The 26,680-nt window shown below is 43.3% G+C and overlaps 1 protein-coding gene across 6 annotated transcripts in view; it reads left to right on the forward strand.

Moving 5' to 3' along the window:
* The window catches only part of smyd2a (SET and MYND domain containing 2a), a 55,840-nt gene extending 36,866 nt beyond the window's left edge, over positions 1-18,974 (forward strand). For 4 of the 6 annotated variants that reach the window (XM_041215674.1, XM_041215652.1, XM_041215681.1 and 1 more), the window contains exons 9-12: positions 4,478-4,598; positions 9,153-9,327; positions 17,129-17,240; positions 18,687-18,974. In XM_041215674.1, coding sequence (XP_041071608.1) covers positions 4,478-4,598; positions 9,153-9,327; positions 17,129-17,240; positions 18,687-18,767 — 489 coding nt within the window. In that variant the 3' untranslated portion in view covers positions 18,768-18,974. Of the gene's footprint in view, positions 1-4,477; positions 4,599-9,152; positions 9,328-10,478; positions 10,768-17,128; positions 17,241-18,686 lie in introns of those variants that run through there. The other 2 variants (XM_041215658.1, XM_041215666.1) reach the window with 2 other exon arrangements.
* The last annotated feature ends 7,706 nt before the right edge of the window (positions 18,975-26,680 follow it).

Consider the following 26,680-nt stretch of genomic DNA (forward strand, 5'->3'; position numbering starts at 1 on the left):
CGCCGTCTGCCTTGCCCTCTTCCCCCCCCCCCATCTGCCTTGCTTTCCCCCCCCCGCCTGCCTTGCTTTCCCCCCCCCGCCTGCCTTGTTCTCTCCCCACCGTCTGCCTTGCTCTTTCTCCCCCTCCCACTGTCTGCCTCTCCCCTTCTCTTTCTCTCTCTCTCTCTCCTGTGCTCTTTCTCTTTCCACCGCTCTCTCTCTCCCCTTCCCCTGTCTTCCTACCTGTGTCTGTCGTTTATAGAGCAGGATTGTGTTTTGATGTCCTAATCTCACTCTAATATTAAGGAGGGTGCAGCTATTCCCTACACATTTAGATGGCCTTGCCTGACTATGCTGGTCTTTCACTGGCCTGTCCAGAAACAGGACTTGACAATTCCAATGATGTGATCCGCGCTGGTCCTGGTACCGCTTGGATCTTATTGAACCTGTTTGCGGCTCTCCTGTTGTGTAATTGAGCAGTGCAGGCATCCTAGATTGTCTGAGAATAAGTGAGTCAAAGCCACCTTGCAGGTTGTGCACATTGATGTGCAGAATGACTGCATTACTCACTATCTGAACATTTGGGGAATGAAATCCCTTCTTGTTCCTGATGTTGATGGGTTTTTCATTCCAGGTTTTTGTAGCCACAGGGGACATATCACTAGCACCTTGTACATAAGAATCTAATCACTCAGAAGAAGGTGAATAGTTTTTCATTTTGCTAAGTCTGTGCAAATTGAACAAACTCAGGATATGCTCAAAAATTACCTGTGACCTGTCTAATATAAGACAGATAAGCAAGGACTTACATTTGTGCAGTTCTTTTCATGAATTCAGGATGTGCCATAATGTCCCACAGTCAATGGAGCATTTTGAAATGTAGCCTCTATCGAAATGTAGGGAATGAATTGCTACCTGTGACTAATATGTCACTATAAGTCACCTGCAAAGTAAAGGAAATAAAAAATCCAAACCAGCAAAGAGAAACAAAACAGAACGGGGGCAGAGATTATGATCTGAAGTTGCTGAACTCAATGTCGAGTTCAACAAACTTGGAGTCACATTTATGGACTGAACGGAGGACCAAAAAGCAGTCACTCGACCTACGTTTGGCCTCACTAATGCCGAGGAGACCACATTGTGAGCAGTGAATAAATATACTAAATGCTGGAGATGACTGAGGAGCGGACCAAGATGTTGTAGGGGGAACGGTCCCTCCGGAATGCTGAAAGAGGAGGGGTGGGAGAGTGACGTTCTGCTGTTTACAGTCCCATTCGACATTGTCATGCTATTCTAGGAGTGAACAAATGGGTTGTAATAACAAAGAGTTGCATTTACATAGCACATTTACTGGGATACTTTTCTGGATTAAAGCCGATTTTATATAAATACAGGTTATTGTAAAATGCTCAAGGTACTCCCGAGGTGTTCTGAGGCTAAGTAAAATATTACTTGGATTATAAGGAGAATCTTAGGTGTGGTCAAATTTCAGAACAGGAAATGGGTGGTTGAGATGGTCAGTGGTGGGGCAAAGGAAGACATAAATACGTCTTAGGCTGAAGTTGGTGGGGGAAAGATGGGCAGGGTTGGGGAAGACTAGGTGATAGAGAATTTAAAATTGAGGCTGATTTTAATTATGCTATAGATGGAGTTGAAAACAATGGTCAGCAAGAGCAAATTAAAACTTCATCCCTAAAAACTACGGTTGTATTCCCTACAATTTATAAAGTTAAGGAGTGATTTGATAAAAGTTTTGAAGGTATTAAGGGGAGCTAATGGGATAGATGGAGAGAAACTATTTCCACTGTTTGAGGAGTCTAGGACTAGGAAACATAGCCTAAAAGTTAGAGCCAAACCTTTCAAAAGTGAAGTTAGGAAACATTTGTACAAGTGAAGGATGGTAGAAGCATGGAACTCTCTTTCTCAAATGGCATTTAATGCTAGGTTAATTGTTAGCTTTAAATAGATTGACAGATTTTTGTTAACCTAAGATATTGAGGGATATGGGGCAAAGGCAAGTATAGAGTTGGGTCACATCAGCGAATGTACCATTAAGTGGTGGAACAGGCTTGAGGGACTAAATCTCTGGGGTTGCAAGGAAAGCACGAGTTGTTGAGGGATAGGATACGGATAGCAGTTTTAAATCATCAAAAATTTATGTGGGAGGAGTGGGGAATAGGGTGGAAGGTTGGTTAGGCAGATACTGGGATAACCAAGTCCAGAGTTGACGCATGCATGGCTAGGAGTTTTGGAGGCAGATGGACTGAGGCAGGTAACATTAGAGGTGGGCATCGGCGGCCTTCATTATGAAGGACTGCAGCATTATAGTGGGTGTAGTTTTGAGATGAGACCATAACCCGACATCCTGTTTACCCACTCGGATAGATGTAATAGTCCCCATAGCGCTATTAGAAGAAGCACAGGGGAAGTTCTCCGGCAGCCTAGCTAACATTTATCCTTCAACCAATACCACAAAAATATCCTAATTTGGTCATTTATCTCCTTTTTATTTGTGGGATCTTACTGTGTGCAAATTGGCTGCAGTATTTCCCCACATTGCAACAGTGACTATACGTCAAATCTATTTAAGATAAAAGCAAAATACTGCAGATGCTGGAAATCTGAAACAAAGACAGAAAATGCTGGAAAAACTCAGCTGGTCTAACAGCATCTGTGGAGAGAAAAAAAAGAGTTAACGTTTCAGAGTTGAAGAGTCATACGGACTCGAAACATTAACTCTTTTTTTTTCTCTCCACAGATGCTGTTAGACCTGCTGAGTTTTTCCAGCACTTTGTTTTTGCCTCAAATATATTTCATTGGTTTGGAACATCATGAAAGGTGCTGTATAAACGCATTATTTCTTCCATAGAAAACTGGATGGTAGCAGGCAGTTACAGCACAGAGACAACAGAGGGACTGAGAGAGCTGGTAGAGTTGGGTGTCATCAGAGTGTATGCGGAACATGAGCCCATGGGTTGAATTTTGCTGGCCCCATTGAGACGGGCTTGGAGATGGCAGGGCAAGGAGAATTGGTTTTCTGAGGCATTTCCGTCTCGGAGACACTTTCCCAGGCGGGCAGGGAAGAAAGTCAGCAGCCCACTCTGACCAGGCAGGCAACCAATTAGGTCATTTAAGAGCACACTTAAGGGCCATTTTCCTGATGGAGAAGGATCTTCCTGCTCTCCAGGAGCAACCTCCTGGTCACTTGTCAGGAGGGGTTTATCGCTGCTTCCTTTAAAACCCTCTCCCAGAGCCAAGGGGATCAGCAGGCCACTGCTGCAGGCCATTAGTGAAGGGGCTCTCCCTCCACAATAATAGCCTGCCAGCTGTGGCCACACTTGTAACAATTTTAGAAGTTTTCAGAGGACCTCTCCATCTTGAGGCACCCTTTTGGTCTCCCACCTACATTGGCAGCATCCACATTTCTCAGTGGCACTCTCTTACCAAGAAAACTGAGGGGCTGAGAAAAGTGAGGCTGTTGGCAGCCCACAGCTTCGAGCGCTCCGAATGGCCGTCCCATCTGCAAAGCCTGCCCTCGTTGGACAAGGCTCCTGGAGGCAGATTACAGAGGGGTTATCTCCATGTCTCTGGATAACCTTACCAAGGGGCAGAATATAGATGAGGAAAAGGAAGGCACTAATAGTAGATCCTTGAGAGATTTCTGAGGCGATTGGAGTGCTGAGAAGAGAATCCACTAGTAAAGAGATTTTGCCAATAACTGGATAATTAAGAGTGGAACAAAGCAATGGTAATCTTCCCAAGGTAGACATTGGAGGAGAGATGCTTGAGCATGCGGAGGATGGTGTGATTGATTAAACAAAAGCCCTTTATTAAGGCTATCAGCATGGTTGCTGGGATAGCTCTTCCCATTGATTTCTGTTCACCTTCAATAATAACAATAATAAATATCATCATTAACACATTTATACATGATTTTGAGAACCTGGAATGGGAGGAAAAGAAATTGTGATTTTAATGTACTAGTTTTCAGCCAGTTCTGGAGAATTGGTGGGGAAATGTTTTTATCAGACGGGATGGTGTGAGATGTGCCTTTCTTACCAAGAAAATATGACCAAAGGTATAGAGAATACCAGTAATCATATTAAAAAAATTGCACAACCATATTAGGAATTGGTTGCGGTAGATTACACCTTTGTCTTGATGGTTTTTAAAAAATCTTTCAAGGGATATGGGCATCGCTGACGAGGCCAGTATTTATTGCCCATCCCTAATTGCCCTTGAGTGGTGAGCTGCCTTCCTGAACTGTTGCAATCCATGTGGTGTAGGTACACATACACTGCTGTTAGGTAGGGAGTTCCAGGACTTTGACCCAGCGACAGTGAAAGAACGATGATATAATTCCAAGTCAGGATATTGTGTGAGTTGGAGTGGAACATGCAGATGGTGGTATTCCTATACATCTGCTGCCCTTGTCCTTTGTGTTGGTGGTGGTAGTTTTATGATTAATGGTGCTTCATGTTCCCATTCTTTTCTGCAGGATAAAGAAAAGTTGGAGATTACAAAATATGGTGAACCGCCAAAGCCAGAGGTCATCAAGGAAATGATTAAATATGCTCGGAATATAATTGAAGAGTTCAGGAGAGCTAAGCACTACAAAAATATCCTTTTCCCATAAATTGGTCATAAGGCACCCATGTCTTAAAAACCAAGCTACTGTAGCTTGATTAGTGCTGCTAATTAGTGTTAATTAATACAATTTCTGTTCATTCTGATGCTCTTCACCTCTTGTATATTTGTTGACAACAGGCTAGCCATTCACTCCTCTTGTTCTTGGCACATATAAGTTATTTGGACTTGGGAATAAGAAAAATAATATTAAAATTTGCTGATGACAGATGGTAAAAGGCTTGACCAAAAATCAAGGAAGGAAAGCTGCAAAAGACTTGAGGCAGGTATAGGCAGAATGAGGGAATGTCAGATGTAATTTAGATGTGGAGAAGTGTGAGGTGATGAATTTTGGGAGGGAAAACAGTGAGTGGGGGTATAAAATGAATGGAAGGACGCTGAAGAGATGAAGAAACATATAATTAAAACATATAATTCCTTGCAAGTGCAAGCAAATTTTTTTTTAAACATCATCCAATCGTTTTATAAATAGTGCCATAGAGTTCAGGAGCAACAAGATGACAGGCTACAATTAACACTGTTTTCAGTTTTGAGTACATGATTATACAAAGGATATTAAAGCCACACAGTTTAGGTTCAGTTTGTGGTAGAAAATTCGACTTAGGTGATGGCACTGAATGGATGGTATCAGATCGGCTGATTATATGCAGTGCCTGTTGTTTAATTCAATTGACTTGCAAGGGGAATTGAATGTAAAGATAGGGATGTTTTGCTACAGTTTGTGAGACCGCATGTGGAGTACAGTGTACAGTTTTGGTCTCCTTACTTAAAAAAGGACATAAATGCCTTAGAAGCAGCTCAGAGAAAGTTCGTTCGACTGATACCTGAGATGGGGGGGTTACCTTTTATGAAGAAAGGTTGGACAGCTTGGGCCTGTATCCATTGGAGTTTAGAAGAATGAGAGGCAATCTTATAGAAACATATCAGATCCTGAGGAGACTTGACAGGGTGGATGCTGAAAGGCTTTTTCTCCTTCTGGAAGAGACTAGAACAAACAGACACAGTTTAAAAATAAGAGGTCTCCCATTTAAGGCAGAGATGAAGAGAATTTTTTTTCTTGTGAGTCTTTGGAGCATTCTTCCCCAGAGAGCAGTGAGGTCAGGGTCATTGAATATTTTTAAGGCAAAGGTAGATTGTTAGTCAAGAATCTAAGGTTATCAGGCATAGGCAGGAGAGTGGAGTTGGGGCCGTGATCAGATCAGCCATGATCTTATTGAATAGCAGAGCAGGCTTGAGGGGCCAAATGGCCTACTTCTGCACTTAATTCGTATGTTCATAACAGCCAGCCGTTCTGGTATGCCCAATTTTTGCCACTGACCAAGAGCCATCTTTGTTCCTAGGTATGAGGAATGACTTTCAAATACTGGGTATTATTACCACTGTCCAGGTAAGAAGGAATTTGCGTTTTTAAAATTTTGCAGGGTTCTGATATCTGGGAAGATTATTTCCTCTGGTTGCAGAATTTTGGATGGAAATATCCTTACATGGTTACAGCACTGTTGAGGACACAATTTGTGCAAAAGTGTAAAGAGTTGGAGGGACACTAGAGAAGGTACTATGAAATTTAAAAAAAAATTTATGTTTTAATTTCCCATTGAAGTCTAGCTTTTGGGAGCTCCCTCAAATCTTTTGTGTTATGATCCCGGTTGAGGCTACCCCTGGACAAGCGTGATCCCAGAGTGGAACCCAGCTTGATATCTAAACAAACAAATTAAAAGTTAAGATATATGTGGAGAGTGGTCACTGAACAGAGTCACTACAGTCAGCTCATGAACTTTTAACTAAAGAATAAAACATTTATTTAACAAGAAACGATGAACTATATTACAATATTCCTTCACCCTCAACTATACCTTTTACAGATACATACAGATTTGTAAGGACAGCACAAGTTACAAAAACTATCTTATACTAACTATTTTATACTCTAATGTTCACAGTAAGTACACAGTCCTTGTACCAATAGATGACCTGTGGTCAGACACACCACACTCTGAAAACAAGTGACGGATGCCATCTTAACTGGATGCTATGGATCTCTCCTTAATTCCCCCCAGATATTTGTCACACCGTGAGCCAATCAGTCTCACTGAACTTCGTCTTTCACACGAAGGTTTCCAATCTCCACTTTCTAACAACTCACTTTGATCTTCTCGCTTTGGACGCTTTCTTTAAGATGCCTTCAGCAAGGGTTCACTTCCAGAGTTTTGAATTCCCCTTCCAATGTTCCTCTCCCCTTTGTCACCACATGCATTCACACTTTCTTCCATGCACTCTCTCAACGACTCAACTGTCAACAGTACACCGCTGCTTCACATGCCCATAACAAAGAGTTATAGACCTTCAGTTGTCTCTTTGGACCTTCTGGCCTCTTGCAAGTTGTTTTCGCTTTAAATCTGCTTTCTGCAGCTTTTGCCTCTTTAAACCTGAAGCTTGGAGCCTTTCTTTCTGCCCCTCACTTTTAATTTCACTTAGCAGGACCTTTTTCCAGGCTCTTGTCCTTGTTTTGACTAGAAGGTCTTCTTGGGACTTTCTCCTATTCCACTCCCCTGGATTTTGGGGTCTTTTCTTTAGCTTGGCACTTGCTATCTGCCCCCTTTGCTCCAGTCTCTTCTGGCAGCTACTTTCAAAACCAACTGAACTCAAACAACTTCTAAAAAAAACTTGCTGTTTTGTTATGACATAGCGGATGGTAAATGCTGAGCTTTTCAAATCCCAGAGGGAAACTTGAAACAGCTGCCATAACTCTTCTTGCATTTTTTAAAAATATTTCAAGATATGTGCCTTGAATTCAGTAGTAATAGATCACCGAGTCTTAAGTTTTTACAAAACAAAATTGAACATTTATTCATGGAAGAAAAGATTTTAAGCACATACATAGGTTTACAGATTACTACTATGATAACTCCTAGCTCTCCTAATTAATCTGACTCCCAGTTACACCTCCATTAAGGCAACAGTAAAAACAAAATAAATTTTAACAGCCCCAGGCAAAGCACACGATACCCTGGACAAGGACATTCACCGTGAATTCTCCTAGCTTTGGTTCCTACAGGAAACAGCTTGGCACATAGAGGCTGGAAGCTTTTCACACTTGTTAGGTCTTAAAATGCCTTCTTTCTATACACACAACCTCATCTCCTTTATACATATTTCTCCTTTCTTAATGTAAATTCCATTGTTTCAATATGCCTTTGGACTTTACCTTTCTAATAATAACTTTTCAAAGTACCAATTTTATCAGTAAGCTTTGGGAAAATAAACACACTATTTGGCTTCTTCTGGCTAAGTGTAACAGTTCACCCTCTCTTTGAAATCCACAACTATTCTGGTTTATCTCAAAATCCAATTTTCCTTTTACACCTCACATTCTACATTCACAGATCATTGAAGGTGGCAGGACAGGTGGAGAGAGCAGTTAATAAAGCTTTATTAATAGTGGCATAGAGTACAAGAGCAGGTAGGTTATGCTGAATTTATATAAGACACTTGTTAGACCTCAGCTGGAATATTGTGTACAGTTCTGGGTGTCACATTATAGGAAGGATGTGAACACATTGGAGAGAGTGCAGAAGAGGTTTACAAGAATAGTTCCAGGGCTGAGAAACTTCAGCCTTGAGGATATGGAGAGGTTGGGACTGTCTCCTTGGAGAGAAGGCGGCTAAGAGATGATTAGAGATGCTCAAAATCATGAGGGGGCTGGACAGAGTAGATAGGGAAAAGCTGTTCTCGCTCATAAAAGAATTAAACGAGAGGGCACAGATTTAAATTGATTTACAAAAGAAAAAAATGTGATGTGAGAGAAAACTTTTTCACACAATGAGGGGTTTAGGTCTGGAATGCACTGCCTGGAAGTGTGGTGAGACAGGTTCAATCAAGGCATTCAAGAGTGCTTTAGATGATTATTTGAATGGAAAAAATGTGCAAGCGTACAGGGAGAAGGCAGGACAGTGGCACTAGGTCATAATACTCATTTGGAGAGCCGGTGCCTACACGATGGGTTGAATGGCCTCCTGTGATTCTGTGAAACTTCAGCCATGTTTACTTATTTAGCATTTCAAATCTAGCTTCTCTTCTGATACACCAAAGCTTTCAGACCAGCTCTTTAATTCAATTAAGTCCACACACACACAGACTATCCATAGCCCACTGTTCCTACTTTACAATAAATCCTAATAACCTTATAAAAATTATTATATTTTCATGACAGTTTCTAGTTTCTTCTGTGTGCGTGACTGGGAGGGGCCTGCCTCTCTGGACCCCTGTTGCTAAGCAATAGCCCAAGTTTCTCTACTTTTTGTTTAACTTAGCTTAGAGTTGTAAACTGTCATTAGAAATGCAGGTTCCTTTTAAAGTGAAACTAAAGCTCAATTTGACCTTTTCTTAACCCGCAAATACAGAAATACAAATCAAATTTAAACATTAACGTTAAAACTCATTTCTAACACTCATTAACACACAAATATAACTTGCTTAAAATATGTCTTATTTCCTAACACTTGGTACAATCCTTAACTATCTGGCACCCCCTAGTGAGCTGCTGGAGATCTGTGAGTTAAGTCTGGACAAGATGGGCTCGATCTTTGAGGATAACAATGTCTACATGCTGCACATGATGTATCAGGCCATGGGAGTCTGCCTGTATATGCAAGACTGGGACGGAGCTCTACGTTATGGTCAAAAAATAATCAAACCTTACAGGTGATGAATAGAATATAAAACTGTATACAGAATAACTATTGCTACAGAATTTCCTGTAGTACCTACACAAGATGATTTCCAGAAGTAGCTTATAGTTGCTTTTCTTCAAGTTTTAGAACAGTGATATTAATATAGACAATGTAAAATCTCACTACTGCATAAGTTACATTAAAGAGTTGTGCAGAGTGCACCTTTAGTAATAAATTGTTGCATGCAGCAATAGATAGTTGCAACCATGTTTTTATTTGTCATTTAAAATGTGTTGCAATAGTTTCTGGCAGATTTGAAAGTGCTGGATAAATTTATTATTTTCTTGAGGTATCAAACTTGTATTTATATCCTTTGGCTAACAACTTCTGTGAGTGGAGCCTAAGCTCTGTGAATGTAGAAGAGGCCTGTAAGTAATGGCCTCCTCATGTGCTACGAAGTTGTGTGTCCTTTTGCAAGCATGTAGAGAATATAGGTGATTTCAAATGAATGAATTCACTGAGTTATGAAAATTAGATAATGGAGCTCAGTCTGATTCCCTGTGTAGAGGGAACATGATCAATAAGGTAGATGTCGAAAAGAACTTGTACTGAACCAAGTAAAGAGACCTAAGTTGTCATGATGGTACTACAGGCTATCTGTGTCATGGGCTGAATAGAGGCAGTTTGTTCGCAATCCTCCACATGGCAATTTTCCAATCTTTACTGCGGTAATGGTGTTGAACAAGACTCTGTGCTTTCCCACATGGAGGGAGAGATTTTAATTAGGCTAATCTGGTGTATCATCTTACAGTTGCCTGCCTGCCCTTTCGATCACAATTGCTGCTGAGTTCAATACAAGGAAAATCAAATAAATTATATTGAATATTTACCCTTAATATTTTGCCTTTGTCTACCCCCATATGCAAAGAAGAAGCTTTGCCACATAGTGTCTGTCAAGTGATGCTGTATACCTTCATGATCTATATTGTGCTCTAGTTTAATAGAATTTGATTTGTAGCTGTAATATAAATTTGTCTTCTGCAGTTGACTGCATGGATATTTAAAACTTTCTTGGCAAGCAGTTAAAAGTGGATCCAATCATTCAATTTGGTCTGTACCTGGTATAATCATATTTTAACCACTTTCTGATTATCATGTCCTGGATGCTGTTGCTTTATGCAGGAAATTATGGGTACCATGATGTGGCAGAAAGCTCCTGGGGAGGCACTGTGACGGTGATGTCTACAGAAGGCAGTATCCTTCTGCAGGGACTGGAGTCACATGTAGGCCAAACTGGGTAAGGACTGCAGGTTTCCTTCCCTAAAGGAACTTCCTTTCCTTCTCTACTGCTAATTACATTTGAGACAATATGTATCATTAGGACCAGATGGGGAGAGTGGAAACTTTATCACACTATTGCTGACATAGTGATAAAAGATTGAGAGTGAAATAAATCTTGGGCAATAGAGCAGAATAGGTGAGAGAATCAGTTTTACACCTGGTTCAGTTTTAAATGGGGCAGGGTGCAAAATGGGATGGCAAATGTTACTCCTTCTCAGTCCTCTCCAGCGTTAGAAACAAGTTGCATCTGGTTAAGGGAAGCAAACAAAACTAACTATTTTGGGTTGCTAGCACACCAGAGGGATTTGAGTGTTGTCGCAGAGAATCTACATGTTTTAAATCCTGCAGTTGGTTGATTATTTAATTGCAAACTATGTTTTTTGATAGCCTTTGATGTGCAAAGAGCTGTCAGTCAACCTCTTCCTCCAATGATTGAGAAATATATTTGCCAGTTCAGCAGTTCTTCCTGTGTCTCTCCTATCGCCCAAGTGAAGGTTCTTCCTGTGACTCACCTGTCGCCCGAGTGAAGGTTCTTCCTGTGACTCTCCTGTCATCCGAGTGAAGGTTCTTCCTGTGACTCTCCTGTCGTCCGAGTGAAGGTTCTTCCTGTGACTCTCCTGTTGACCGAATGAAGGTTCTTCCTGTGACTCTCCTGTCGTCCGAATGAAGGTTCTTCCTGTGACTCTCCTGTCGTCCGAATGAAGGTTCTTCCTGTGACTCTCCTGTCGTCTGAGTGCAGGTTCTTCCTGTGACTCTCCTGTCGTCTGAGTGCAGCTTCTTCCTGTGACTCTCCTGTCGTCTGAGTGCAGCTTCTTCCTGTGACTCTCCTGTCGTCTGAGTGCAGCTTCTTCCTGTGACTCTCCTGTCGTCTGAGTGCAGGTTCTTCCTGTGACTCTCCTGTCGTCTGAGTGCAGGTTCTTCCTGTGACTCTCCTGTCGTCTGAGTGCAGGTTCTTCCTGTGACTCTCCTGTCGTCTGAGTGCAGCTTCTTCCTGTGACTCTCCTGTCGTCTGAGTGCAGCTTCTTCCTGTGACTCTCCTGTCGTCTGAGTGCAGCTTCTTCCTGTGACTCTCCTGTCGTCTGAGTGCAGCTTCTTCCTGTGACTCTCCTGTCGTCTGAGTGCAGCTTCTTCCTGTGACTCTCCTGTCGTCTGAGTGCAGCTTCTTCCTGTGACTCTCCTGTCGTCTGAGTGCAGGTTCTTCCTGTGACTCTCCTGTCGTCTGAGTGCAGGCTCTTCCTGTGATTCTCCTGTCGTCCGAGTGAAGGTTCTTCCTGTGACTCTCCTGTCGTCCGAGTGAAGGTTCTTCCTGTGACTCTCCTGTCATCCGAGTGAAGGTTCTTCCTGTGACTCTCCTGTTGTCCGAGTGAAAGTTCTTCCTGTGACTCTCCTGTCGTCAGAATGAAGGTTCTTCCTGTGACTCTCCTGTCGCCCGAGTGTGGATTCTTCCTGTGACTCTCCTGTCATCAGAATGAAGGTTCTTCCTGTGACTCTCCTGTCGCCCGAGTGCGGATTCTTCCTGTGACTCTCTCCTGGCGCCCGAGTGAAGGTTCTTCCTGTGACTCTCCTGTCGTCCGAGTGAAGGTTCTTCCTGTGTCTCTCCTGTCGTCCGAGTGAAGGTTCTTCCTGTGACTCTCCTGTCGCCCGAGTGAAGGTTCTTCCTGTGACTCTCCTGTCGCCCGAGTGAAGGTTCTTCCTGTGACTCTCCTGTCGCCCGAGTGAAGGTTCTTCCTGTGACTCTCCTGTCGCCCGAGTGAAGGTTCTTCCTGTGACTCTCCTGTCGCCCGAGTGAAGGTTCTTCCTGTGACTCTCCTGTCGCCCGAGTGAAGGTTCTTCCTGTGACTCTCCTGTCGCCCGAGTGAAGGTTCTTCCTGTGACTCTCCTGTCGCCCGAGTGAAGGTTCTTCCTGTGACTCTCCTGTCGCCCGAGTGAAGGTTCTTCCTGTGACTCTCCTGTCGCCCGAGTGAAGGTTCTTCCTGTGACTCTCCTGTCGCCCGAGTGAAGGTTCTTCCTGTGACTCTCCTGTCGCCCGAGTGAAGGTTCTTCCTGTGACTCTCCTGTCGCCCGAGTGAAGGTTCTTCCTGTGACTCTCCTGTCGCCCGAGTGAAGGTTCTTCCTGTGACTCTCCTGTCGCCCGAGTGAAGGTTCTTCCTGTGACTCTCCTGTCGCCCGAGTGAAGGTTCTTCCTGTGACTCTCCTGTCGCCCGAGTGAAGGTTCTTCCTGCGACTCTCCTGTCGCCCGAGTGAAGGTTCTTCCTGTGACTCTCCTGTCGCCCGAGTGAAGGTTCTTCCTGTGACTCTCCTGTCGCCCGAGTGAAGGTTCTTCCTGTGACTCTCCTGTCGCCCGAGTGAAGGTTCTTCCTGTGACTCCCCTGTCGCCCGAGTGAAGGTTCTTCCTGTGACTCCCCTGTCGCCCGAGTGAAGGTTCTTCCTGTGACTCTCCTGTCGCCCGAGTGAAGGTTCTTCCTGTGACTCTCCTGTCGCCCGAGTGAAGGTTCTTCCTGTGACTCTCCTGTCGCCCGAGTGAAGGTTCTTCCTGTGACTCTCCTGTCGCCCGAGTGAAGGTTCTTCCTGTGACTCTCCTGTCGCCCGAGTGAAGGTTCTTCCTGTGACTCTCCTGTCGTCAGAATGAAGGTTCTTCCTGTGACCCTCCTGTCGCCCGAGTGCGGATTCTTCCTGCGACTCTCCTGTCGTCCGAGTGAAGGTTCTTCCTGTGTCTCTCCTGTCGCCCGAGTGAAGGTTCTTGTTGTGACTTTCTCCTGTCGTCAGAATGAAGGTTCTTCCTGTGACTCTCCTGTCGTCAGAATGAAGGTTCTTCCTGTGACTCTTCTGTCGTCCGAGTGAAGGTTCTTCCTGTGACTCTCCTGTCGTCCGAGTGAAGGTTCTTCCTGTGACCCTCCTGTCGTCCGAGTGAAGGTTCTTCCTGTGACTCTCCTGTCGTCCGAGTGAAAGTTCTTCCTGTGACTCTCCTGTCGTCCGAGTGAAGGTTCTTCCTGTGACTCTCCTGTCGTCCGAGTGAAGGTTCTTCCTGTGACCCTCCTGTCGTCCGAGTGAAGGTTCTTCCTGTGACTCTCCTGTCGTCCGAGTGAAAGTTCTTCCTGTGACTCTCCTGTCGTCCGAGTGAAGGTTCTTCCTGTGACTCTCCTGTCGTCCGAGTGAAGGTTCTTCCTGTGACTCTCCTGTCGTCCGAGTGAAGGTTCTTCCTGTGACTCTCCTGTCGTCCGAGTGAAGGTTCTTCCTGTGACTCTCCTGTCGTCCGAGTGAAGGTTCTTCCTGTGACCCTCCTGTCGTCCGAGTGAAGGTTCTTCCTGTGACCCTCCTGTCGTCCGAGTGAAGGTTCTTCCTGTGACTCTCCTGTCGTCCGAGTGAAGGTTCTTCCTGTGACTCTCCTGTCGTCCGAGTGAAGGCTCTTCCTGTGACTCTCTCCTGTCGCCCGAGTGAAGGCTCTTCCTGTGACTCTCTCCTGTCGCCCGAGTGAAGGTTCTTCCTGTGACTCTCTCCTGTCGCCCGAGTGAAGGTTCTTCCTGTGACTCTCTCCTGTCGCCCGAGTGAAGGTTCTTCCTGTGACTCTCTCCTGTCGCCCGAGTGAAGGTTCTTCCTGTGACTCTCTCCTGTCGCCCGAGTGAAGGTTCTTCCTGTGACTCTCTCCTGTCGCCCGAGTGAAGGTTCTTCCTGTGACTCTCTCCTGTCGCCCGAGTGAAGGTTCTTCCTGTGACTCTCTCCTGTCGCCCGAGTGAAGGTTCTTCCTGTGACTCTCTCCTGTCGCCCGAGTGAAGGTTCTTCCTGTGACTCTCTCCTGTCGCCCGAGTGAAGGTTCTTCCTGTGACTCTCTCCTGTCGCCCGAGTGAAGGTTCTTCCTGTGACTCTCTCCTGTCGCCCGAGTGAAGGTTCTTCCTGTGACTCTCTCCTGTCGCCCGAGTGAAGGTTCTTCCTGTGACTCTCTCCTGTCGCCCGAGTGAAGGTTCTTCCTGTGACTCTCTCCTGTCGCCCGAGTGAAGGTTCTTCCTGTGACTCTCTCCTGTCGCCCGAGTGAAGGTTCTTCCTGTGACTCTCTCCTGTCGCCCGAGTGAAGGTTCTTCCTGTGACTCTCTCCTGTCGCCCGAGTGAAGGTTCTTCCTGTGACTCTCTCCTGTCGCCCGAGTGAAGGTTCTTCCTGTGACTCTCTCCTGTCGCCCGAGTGAAGGTTCTTCCTGTGACTCTCTCCTGTCGCCCGAGTGAAGGTTCTTCCTGTGACTCTCTCCTGTCGCCCGAGTGAAGGTTCTTCCTGTGACTCTCTCCTGTCGCCCGAGTGAAGGTTCTTCCTGTGACTCTCTCCTGTCGCCCGAGTGAAGGTTCTTCCTGTGACTCTCTCCTGTCGCCCGAGTGAAGGTTCTTCCTGTGACTCTCTCCTGTCGCCCGAGTGAAGGTTCTAACTGTGACTCTCTCCTGTCGCCCGAGTGAAGGTTCTTCCTGTGACTCTCTCCTGTTGCCCGTGTGAAGTCAAGCGTGCATTTGCGTTGCAGATACTGAAAAAAATTCATTGTTAGGATAGTTTGTGAAATCTTGCAGCTTTTTTTTTGAGCCAAGGAGTTGTAAATTTAAATATTACAATTTAGTGGAATCTGCCGTATTGATCCATGGTTGAAGCTTAACATTTATTTTAAATAGACCTGGATAATTGATTTTAGACAAAACTATACCATTTACTAAAATGATAACAAGGCTTTCTTCTTTCTTCATTGTGAGCAAGGATTGACTTGCAGGCCTGCTCTTTGATGCTGAATACTGGAATAATATGTGGTACGGAGCAAAAATTGTAATTAATAATAACTAATTGGGTAATAGATACATTCATTCAAAATTACTGTCTGTTCAGTGCCACTGACTGGATCAGTTTCTGTTGGGAAAATTGTTCACTTGTTCTGCACTGTAAAGGATGTGACTAGTGGGGAGTTTCACCATCTTTCCTGTCCTAATACCAAAGGGCCAACTTAATAAATCTGAGCTCCCAAAATGGGAGTTCATCCACTGGAAACACTTGTTGGGAAGTCACAAGTGAGCTAATCCTGATTTCCATTAAAATAGAAGCTCTGGTGACTGAGAGAAATGTGCCCATGATTTCCTGACGTGCACTGCTGGTGGATGAGGCTTGTCACTGGGAGAGCAGTTCCATAAAGCCAGCATTTCGGGCCTATTGTACCATCAGAGGTGACATTCAGGGTAAAACCACCTCCACTGTACCCAGATCTACAAGAAAAATAAAGGCACCTGCTATACCACTGGCTTTTCCAGAGAGAAATTCTTAATTTGGCCCCAGATTAAAGATGGATTTGTGATTTGGACACACAACTCACTAAGAACTAAGTTAAGATAGCTCAGATTTAGACCTGGCAGAGAGAAGACTTTCTTTCAATCGTTCATCCTATCTGTCTGAATTTGATTTGAACCTGGGTCCGTGGCAGTAAAAAGGTTGCGCTTTATCCACTGCAACACCTAATCACTGCCAGTGCTTTTATATTTTTTAAACAAGGAAACCTATTCAATAAGTATTGGTTTGTCAGTAACAACTTGCATTTAATGCTGAAAACATCCAAAGGCATTTAACAAAAAGGAGATATTAAGGGCAATGACTAAAAGCTTTGTTGAAAAGATGGGTTTCAAGGAAGGTCTTAAGAGGCGAGGGCGATGGAGAGGTTGAGGGAGTGAGTCCCTGAGGGTAGGGCCTAGACAGCTGAAGACATGGCCAAATATAGAGGGATGAAGAGAGTGGGAAATGCACAAAAGTACAGAGTTGAAGGGACAGAGTTTTTGAAGGTTAGCAGAGGTTGTAGAGCAGGAGGGAAGGTCATAGAGGAATTTGAACACTTGGATGAATTTTCTTTTTAAATTTGAGACTTTGTGGGACTAGAAGACCATCTTAAGTTAGTGAGTATACTGGAGTTGAGGGAGCAGGATTTAATACAAGTTAGGACACAGAAATCAGACTTTAGGATTTATTGAAGTTTATGAAGGATGAGAAGTTGTTGGGGGAGCAATAGAATATTCAGATTTGGAGATGACAGGCATGGATGAAAGTTTAGGAAATTGACGGGGGTGGACAGAGAGGAGTAGTGTTGTGGAGATGGAAGTAGCTGGTCTTTTGTGATGGAGAGAATATGGGGTTGAAACCTTATCTTGCAGTAGTGCAAGCAGACAAAATCCTTGGGATTATTCCACTCGCTACAGAGTACTGTTGTCCTGCACATTGAACTCCAGTGCTTTCTTGCAATTGCTGTCTTAGTTTATTTGAGAGTGGTTGGAAAGTAACACATTTGGTCCCATTCCATGACAGGTTACTCCTCATTTTGTCTGACGTTGGTATACAGAGTTACTTAGTGAACTTTTCCCACTCACTTATGTGCAATCCCACAGTTAGAAAGAAAATGAGAATTAATGGAGGTCCGGAGAGAATTAGAATCTTACTTATATTTTTAAAAATAAAATTTAAAAGCAGTTTTGCTTTTGTTTTAAAAAAGCAGCAAACACTATCCAGCATATTCCCTAAATGTTGCCTCAATGTGGCTGAAACTGGGACGGTTATATATGGGCCTGGAACACCATTCTGCTGGAGCCAAGGCACTGAGGAAGGTAAGAAATTCACCTTGAGCTTTTCCCTTTACAGAGTATTGAGTTTATAACAAATGTATGTTCATTTTGATGGCTTGAATTTAAATTAATATTCCAGAGAAGACTCTTGAGTACCTTACCCAGTTGTGTAAGAAATTGAGTTTAAACCTATGCATGCCTCATTTTATTAAATCATACAGATCGGGGTTATTATCGGCTTTAGGCTGTTCCTGTGCTTGTTTACAATCTGTTTGATGAAGAAATCTCCAAGAAGCACATTCATTCAGTAAAGCTGCACACCCATTTCTTCATTTTTAATGCAAATAAACTTATGTCTAAAGATCCATCCTTTCCAGATTTTCAACTATTATTCCTTCACTTAAAGTAACTCTGAACAATAAGTATCTTGTAGTTTTCTGCCAGAGTGTATTGAAATTGATGGATTTTAAGGTAATTTAATTAATTCAACAATTAAAATACAAATTTAATCCAGCAAAATTGTTAACTGGGAAATTTTAAAGTGCACTAATCTTAGAGAAAACTCCTTCTGCGCCACACAGGTAAATGTACTTCATGGGTATAGTTACTTAATAAGCATCTACCATAATTAATGTGAAACGTTGCAGTCATTCTCATTCAAAGTTTGAGAATTCGAAAATGAACTTATCAGAGGCAGCACACCTTAAAGTTTCTAGGTTTTTATCCAGCAGTTGCGAGCAGTACTTTTGACTTCATCAGGGTAATTGCTAAAAATGTCGACTTGCACTGCCCCTCCATCCAGAATGCAGTTGGAAGGTACGGGTCCTTTGCCTTGACCTGTTGGAGCTGTTCATTGTCATTTGGACTTTCTTTCCTCTGCTCCCCTGGAGCAGTTATCACAAAAGCCATCCTAATTTGTTAGCAGGATGAAAGCTCAACGACCTGAAACATAACTCTGTTTCTCTCCACAGAAGCTGGCTGACCTGCACAATATTTCCAGAATTTTCTGTTTTGACGAGTGTGATGCATGTTGTTTGTAAAATCCTCAAAATAAAATATCAAGTTTCATGTACAGCTTAAATTGGGAGGTTGATATCATGAAATAATTGAAAGACATCATTGAAAGATTTTTTTCCCCCTGCCAAGTCACTAATGCTCGCAAAGCCACAGAAATAGATGGAATGTCTAATCTTAAATGACATTTCTTTGGGTGGGGGGGGTGGGGGGGGGGTGTTATTTTAAACTTAACTCTCTGGTGTGCACCAGGTGGCCTGTTTTTTACAGAAGGAGAGCAGAAATAATAAAAACAGCTTTGAAGTCAGAAAAATTCCCATTTTTAGCATCCTTTTTCTGCAGCTAGAATTATTCATCTTAGTGCCATGTGACTGAAGTCATTTGTAAAATTTGCATCTTTTAAAAGAAATCACATTTTGGAATAGACCTTGAGAGAGATGTTAACTGATCCAAATTGGGCATTTTCTTTCACAGGCATTGGCCATTATGGAAGTGGCGCATGGCAAGGATCATCCATATGTTCTTGAAATTCAAAAAGAGCTGGAGGAAAAATGAATGTTTTCCTGAAATGCTTCATTTACAGTCATAATGTGAGACTGAATGATGGTGTCCGTCAACAAACTGATCATTTGAAATATTTCTTCATATCTGCATCGACCAGTCTCAGAATAATGGCATGAAGGTCAAAGGAATGCTGTTTTTATTTTTGTTCTGTTTTTAATATTTAAATGCATATTACAATAAAAGTATTGTAAAAGCGTTGAATTGTGAGTTATGTTAATTTGTTTTCACAGTAGCAAAGGTTCTGTAAGCATTCTACTTCAAAGCTGAGTTAAAATTGAAAAAAACGGGAACTTATGTTAAACCTGTATTGAATTTTCATTAGACCACACTAAGAGTACTGCATGTTGTCCTTGTCGCCATGTTTTAAAAAGGATGTAGGGCAATAGGTATTCACTAGAAAAATAGTGAGAGCCGATTGTGACATTGAAAAACTTCGATCTGGCCACATGAGAGCTGGAGCTGGAGCTGGGGCTGGGGGAGAAAGAATTATGAGAGTGGAGGAGCAGGGGGGGAGAGTTTTGAGGCTCTGATGGAGGCAATATTGGAACCTTGGAGCTCATTCTCCAAACCATGGCAAGGAAAAAAAAAATCATGCGCGCGCATGTCATGGGGACTCTGAGCCAATGTCGGGATTGTCCTGCTAGAGTCCTGCTGAGGGGGAGGAGGAAATTGCAGCCTCACTGTGACCCACAGTTTGGGAACCCCTGGCTTAGGCAGTCAGTTCATCATCATAATACAGTACAAAGAATGATCCAGGGTGACATAGTAAAGACATTTAAATAAAGACACAAGAAAGACATGTGGTGAATAGCACTGGAGAGGCTTTTATTCATATGGCTGGGGAAGCAGTTATAGTTTCATGTCTAAGTTAATAATCCAATCAATGGCTTCAGCTGACACAGCTCGAATGGTTGTGATGCCACCAGGAATGTATCTCTCAGGGCAGAGGTTCAGTATATGGATAATACAAGAGGGATTGAACATAAAAGTATGTAATGCTTCAGTTATACAGGACATTGGTGAGACCGTACCTCGAATACTGTGTGCAGTTTTGGTCTCCTTATTTAAGGAAGGATGTAAATGCATTGAAAGTGGTTCAAAGGAGGTTTACTCGATTGATACCTCGATTGATTGAATGAGTGGATTATCTTATGAGGAGAGGTTGAACAGACTGGGCTCGATTCCACTGGAGTTTAGAAGAGTGAGGGGTAATTTGATTGAAGTATACAAGATTCTGAATGGACTGGACAAGGTGGACATTGAAAGGATGTTTCCTCTTGTGAGTGAGCCCACAACTAGGGAGCACTTTTAAAATTAGGGGTTACCCTTTTAGGACAGAGATGAGAAGGATTTTTTCTCTGAGGGTTGTGTGACTTTGGAATTCTCTGACTCGGAAGGTGACGGAGATGGAGGTCATTGAGTTTTTTTAAGGCAGATGTAGATAGATTCTTGTTAGGCAAGGGAATCAAAGGTTATCGGGGTTAGATGGGAATGCGGAAATCGTAACACGAAGATCAGCCATGATCTTATTGAATGGTGGAGTGGGCTCAAGGGGCCAAATGGTCTACTCCTGTTCCTATTTCTTATGTTCTTATGGACGGTGGTCTGAGTTGGATGGCCACAGTCACTATTTAAGCTGTTCCTCATATTCCACTTTTGGAGCAAGTAGCCACATTTTCCCTGGCCCATCCTCAAGTGGTTGAGGTTTGTCCAGATTTTCCATGGAGGATTGAAACCTGGGGCTTCACCAGTCGGTTCAATTACCAGGTTGCTGTTGGTGATGTTTGCAGTCAACCAGGAGGTGCACCATCGAGAGGTGGGACTGTCATCACTTGTCGGAGGGAGTACAGAGAAGATTTATAAGGATCGTGGCTATACATATCAGGAAAGGGTTGACGGGCTGGGTCTCTTATCTCTTGAAAAAAGAAGGCTGAGGGGTGACCTGATAGAGCTCTTTAAAATTATGTAACGTTTTGATAGAATGGATACAGAGAGAGTGTTGACTCACACCAAGTCCCTTTCCCCTATCACCCCTGTTCTTGCTAACCTATACTGGCTCCTGGTCAAGCAGCGTTTTGATTTTAAAATTCCCATTATTGTTTCCTTTCATGGCTTTGCCCCTCTCTATTTCTGTAATCTCCCCCACCCTCGCTGTGCTCCTCTAGTTCTGGCCTCTTGTGAATTCCCAGTCATAATTGCTCTACCATTGATGGCCATGCCTTCAGTAGCCTAGGCCCCAAGCTCTAGGATTTCCTCTCTCTGCCTCTTTTATCTTTCCTACTTTAAAATGCTCCAGAAAACTACCTCTTTGACCAAGCATTTGGTCATCTGACCTAATATCTCCATGGGCTGGATTTAACGCTCCCTCGCCAGTGGGTTTGAAGATGTGGGGAGCACTTTAAATTCTGTGGGCTGCTTGCCTGCTACTGACCTGCCTGCCCCGCCCCCATGGCAATTATACTGCAGGGGAGGGGTGGTGTTGTCAGGCAATCAGCCCACAATTGGGCCAATTGAGGCGTTTAAGTGGACATTAATTCTGGGATTTAACTGGTGGCGGGAGAGATCCATGTCATGTGGCCAGCCTGGCAGGTTTCCCTGTCTGGGCCGCTAGGAGTACAGTTCGTCCTCAGGCTCTCATTTAGAGGCCATGCCCAAAGTGTAACCTCCCCCTCACCAACGTCTCCCCCCCCCCACCCCACAGCTTCCTCTTCTCCCTGCTTCCTGCTACCCCATCTTGCCCACATTTACCCCTCTCCGCAGATCCAGTGACAATCCCTGGTGAAGGCCCCAATGTAATACTGGCAATGGCCACTACCTCTGGTTGTGGTGTTGCTGGTACAGGAGAGCTGCCAACCTCTGATTAGCAGCACTGAGGTGGGACTTCCAGTTCCTGAGGGACGGAAGTCCCACTTCCAGTCTATTAACAGCCAGAAGGCTGTGAATGGCTGCTGGACATCCATTTTCCCCCTGGGTGGGCTCCTATCCTGACTTTTTATTGGAGGGAAGGGCAGGGACTGTAGTGCCCTTACGTGGCTCACTGTCATATTTTGTCTTTGAATGCTCCTGTGAAACACCTTGGGACATTTCATTGTGTTAAAGGTGCTGAATAAATATAAAATTGTTGTTCTTGAGGAAGAGCATAAATCGAGGTGATCAATAGAAATCCAATAGGGAGTTCAGAGGAAACCCTCTTTACCCAAAGATAGTGCAGAGAGTGGCTGAAGTGAATCATAGCGATGCATTTAACAGGAAGCTAGACAAGCTTATGAAGGAGAAGGGAATAGATAGAATGATAAATTTAAAATGAGGAAAGATAGGAGGAGCCTTGAGTGGAGCATAAACACTGACATCAACTGGTTGGACTGAATGGCCTGTTTCTGTAATGTGTGTCCTCTGTAGTCCAATCATTTTTCAGTTCTGCCAGAATTCTGGGAACTTGAGGTTTTTTGGCCCTTCCCCCATTCTACCAAAATGCGTTCAGTTGCCTGAAAGGCATCATCAGTTAGCCTGCACATGAAAGCCGATAGCATTAAAGACTTCTCTAACTTTTTGTACTGAGAACAAGGAATTATCCTCAATCCAGATCCTCTTGAAATGTGAAGGTTGGTTTCTTGGGACTCATTCTGTTAATGGCATCAGTATTAAATGTTACATCTTTAAATTAAGTTTTATTCATTATTTTGACCTCCACGAATGGTTTGTAGGATAAATCCCTTATGAGGTTGAAAAATTAATTAATTTAAGCCTTGTCGCAATAGAAATTATACAGTTCTTTCCACGGTTTTATTTAGAATTTTAGAATTAAGAGCCTATTTGCCTCATGGTTATTTTATACAGCAATGGCAATGTGCAAAATATATGCAGTTTAGTCCCAGCTTGATCACAGGTCCTTATCAATTCAATCACAGCACATGAATTAAAAGCAAAGACTGTCCAAACTTAAATCAAATGTTGCAATTATTACTTGTCTTAGGGTGTGAATTTGGGTCTGGTAGTGCCCATGGCCTAACTGCTGTTCAGGGACCAAAATGGTGTCTGAGCACACATGCTCACTCTGCTGTGAATTGCATTGGACTCCATATTAGTGAAGGTAGTGAATGTCCAGCAGAAGTAGGCAGAACAGGCAGAACATGATGTCAGGCAACATGCAATGCTGATTTGATACCAGTGCTGACATTTTGGAGCTCAATGTTCCAGCTGACACTGTCTCTTAATCTCACTCAGTTGAACACGCTAAATAGCAGGAAGGGCTCCTGTCCTTCCACCACTGCTGTTCAAAGGGATCATTAACTACTTACAAGTTAGTTGCTGGTTGATTGTCTTCTGTCTGTTGGTAGGATTCTACAGTGTTTAGTTCTTTTTATAAGTTGTTTGAAGTTATAAAAGTTTACTGGGAGTGGTATGGCAAATGCAGAAGGATTCTTTGTCGACTTCGAGGCTTCTGCACAAACCCGTTACTCCAGACATTGGTTCACTAATAGGCATCCCTTTGGGATACAGTTGACCTTTAATGGAGGAAACTGCAGATGGCCGTGGAGGGCAACCTTGAGAGCCGTGAGCCTCAAGGGCCTGTCTTTGGACTGCACCACCTTTGCATGGGCAGCTAACAGCAAGACACTGATGGAGTGGCAGTGGTGGGATGTGAATGCTGTCACTTGGAGCACAGCAGGCTTGTGCTCCATGGAGACACTGCCACTCCCTAGGATGGTGCCAGCAATCCTGGTAACCTGTTGCAGGACAGATTGTTGAACTGCTGTGGCGCTCTGCAAACCTCTCTGAATATTGGTACCAGCAGTCATGACAACAATCTGAGCCTGCCTGGAAGCAAGCTAACCTTACATCATTGCTGCAGCACACACACTGTCGGTGAAGCTGAGCTATCATCCGTCACACGCTGCATCACGGTTGGGTCCAAAAGTGTGAGAACAGAGTTGGTCACCACTTCCATACTGAAAAGGATGAGCTCCTAAGCACTGTCAAGTTTGGTGCTGAACTCCTCCATGGACCTTGATTTTGAATTCAGGTTTTCCCAATGCACCGGATCTTTTATTGTATATGCCACTAGTCACCAATGTAATGATAAAAGGCCTCATCTGACTCCTCTGCAGCAGAATTTGTATGCAATCTCAGCCTCACCTGTGCCATCCTTGCCTTCTGCCCTGGTTACAGTGCACAGCTACAATGTCTCACACCCCATACAGATTGCACCTCTAATCCATCATCTAAGATATAAGCAGTGGTCAGTAAATGAGCTACTAGCTGTGGGGTGTAAAATCAGATGAAAGCGTGTCTTTATCATCACTTTCTCCACTTGCCTAGGCAGGTTCCAGTATTTAGGTATCTGAAAGGAGAAAGGCAGAAGGGTAAGATTGTGGGGAAAAAGTGGCGGATGCTTACACCATCTGCAGTTTAGAAGAGATTGTGGGATGAGGATGAAAGTGGAATGTGAAAAGGAGGATTAGGAATGAAGATACCATCATCTTCAAAGCTTTCAGCCCCACCACCATCGCAGTCTCAGCAATGGCCAACCCAGTACTGGCCAATATTCTATGTCAAAGCTATGGTGTAGGCTATGCAGTCATGCCTCTCTCTGTGCCCCACCATCCTATTCCTCCCCCACCACCCCCCCACCCCACTCCCCCAACAACACCAGATTGGTTCCTGCTGCCTCCAGATGTACACCATTTCTGCAGGAGAGAGGGCAGTGTATCAGGGAGTGCGGTGCAATGTGTTTCAGTGATGTGTCTGTCATGGTTGGAAAGCTAGCAATGTGTGCATTGGTGAGGCCTAGGTGTGAGGCTTGCAGTAATGCTGAGTGTGAAAAGGTGAGGAGAGGCATATGGATATTAGGTATGAGTCCTATCTGATAGAGATTGCTGGTAGCTAAGTGATGTGCATGTGGTGTTTGAGTAATGTCTGAGGCTAGTGGTATGGTTGGTGGGATATGACATCTAAAGATATATTCATGGATTGTGATCATTTGTATAACTAGGCCATAGAGAGTGCTTTAAACTAAATAGTGGGATGGGGGTGGGGGTGGCAGTAGGAGGGATCATGCAGAAGGAGATTTGGAAAATTAGAGAAAAGACAAGGCAATAGTGAAGGGCAGCTACATGGGTAATCAAAACCAAAGTGTAACAGGAAGGGACAGAACATGCAAACATAAGAATGCATCAGACATATGGTCAGAGTAGGGAAAAAATGGTATAAGGACAGAAATAATGGCTCTTTATCTGAATATATGCAGCATTTATAACAAGATGTATGAATTGTTAGTACAAATTGAAATAAAGGAGTATGTGATAGCTGTTATAGAGACATGGTTGCAAGGTGACCAAGGCTGGGACCTGAATATTCAAGGGTTTTTTTTTTACATTTTGGAAGGATAGGAAGAATGGAAAAGAAGGTGGGTTAGCTCTGTTATTAAGTGATGAGATCTTACAATATTGAGAAATGATTTTGGATCATCAAAATGTAGAATCAGTTGGGGTGAAGATAAGAAATAGCAAATGAAATAAGTCACTGATGGGAGTTGTTTATAGGCCCCCTAACAGTAGGTACACTAGGGGCTTGTAAGACAGGTGCTGTAACAATTGTTGGTGGTTTTAATCCTCACATAGATTGGATGAATTAAATTGGCAAAGATAGCCCAGAGGATGAGTTTATAGAGCGTATTCATGACAGTTTATTAGATCAATAAATTCTAGAACCAACCAGGGAATGGGCTATTTTAGACATGGTAATGAGACAAGATTAATTAATGACCTCAGAATAAAGGATCCTTGAGGCAAGAGTGATCATAACATGTTCCAATTTCATATTCAGTTTGAGGGTGAGAAACTTGGGTCTGAAACTAGTGTCTTAAATTTAAATAAAGGCCAATACAAGTGCATGAAAACAGCATCCACAGTATTTTGCTTTTATCATATGAAAACAGAGTTGGCTAAAATGGAAGGAGAAAATAGGTTGAAAGGTAAGACGGTAGAGAAGCAGTGGCAAACATTTAAGGAGATATTTCGTAACTCTCAACAAAGATATATTCCATTAAGAAAGAAAGACTCTGAGGAGGATAGACCATACATGGCTAACTAAGGAAATTAAGGATAGGATCAAACTGGAAGGAAAAAGTGTATAATGCTGCAAAGATTTGTGGTAGGCCAGAAGATTGGGAAAATTTTTAGAAACAAACGAAGGATGACTGAAAAAATAAGATGGATAAATTAGAGTATGAGAATAAACTAGCAAGAAATATAAAAAAACACAGTAAAAGCTTCTCCAGGTATACAAAAAGGAAAGAGTAGCTAAAGTGTTGTTCCCTTAGATGATGAGTGGGGTGTTAATAATGAGAAACAAGGAAACTTTGAGCGAATATTTTGTATCTGTCTTTACAGTACAAGACACAGAAAGCATCCCAAGATTGGTAGAAAATAAAGAGACAAGAAGGAGGGAGGAACTTGACAACTATCACTAGAGAAAAAAATGAGGAAAACTATGGAACTAAAGGCTGACAAGCTCCCTGGAGCTGAAGCCCTGCATCCAAGGTCCTTAAAAGAAGTGGTTGGCAGAGATAGTAGATGCAATGGTTGCAATCTTTCAAAATTCCCTAGATTATGGAAGGTCCCAGTGGATTGGGATTAATATTACTATTCAAGAAAGGAGGGAAACTGAAAGCAAGAAACTATAGGCCAGTTAGCCTAACCTCTGTGATTGAAAAAATGCTGGAATCCATGATTAAGGAATTATGATATTTAGAAAATGATAATTAAGTTAGGCAATATCAACATGGTTTTATGCAAGGGTGATTGTTTTTGACAGCTCCTAATTGTGTGTAGCAAGCAGCATGGATAAAGGGGAATCAGTAGATGTAGTATATTTGGATTTCCAAAAGGCATTTGATAAGGTGC

The sequence above is a fragment of the Carcharodon carcharias genome, chromosome 2, assembly GCF_017639515.1.
Source record: "Carcharodon carcharias isolate sCarCar2 chromosome 2, sCarCar2.pri, whole genome shotgun sequence".
Classification (NCBI taxonomy): Eukaryota; Metazoa; Chordata; class Chondrichthyes; order Lamniformes; family Lamnidae; genus Carcharodon; species Carcharodon carcharias.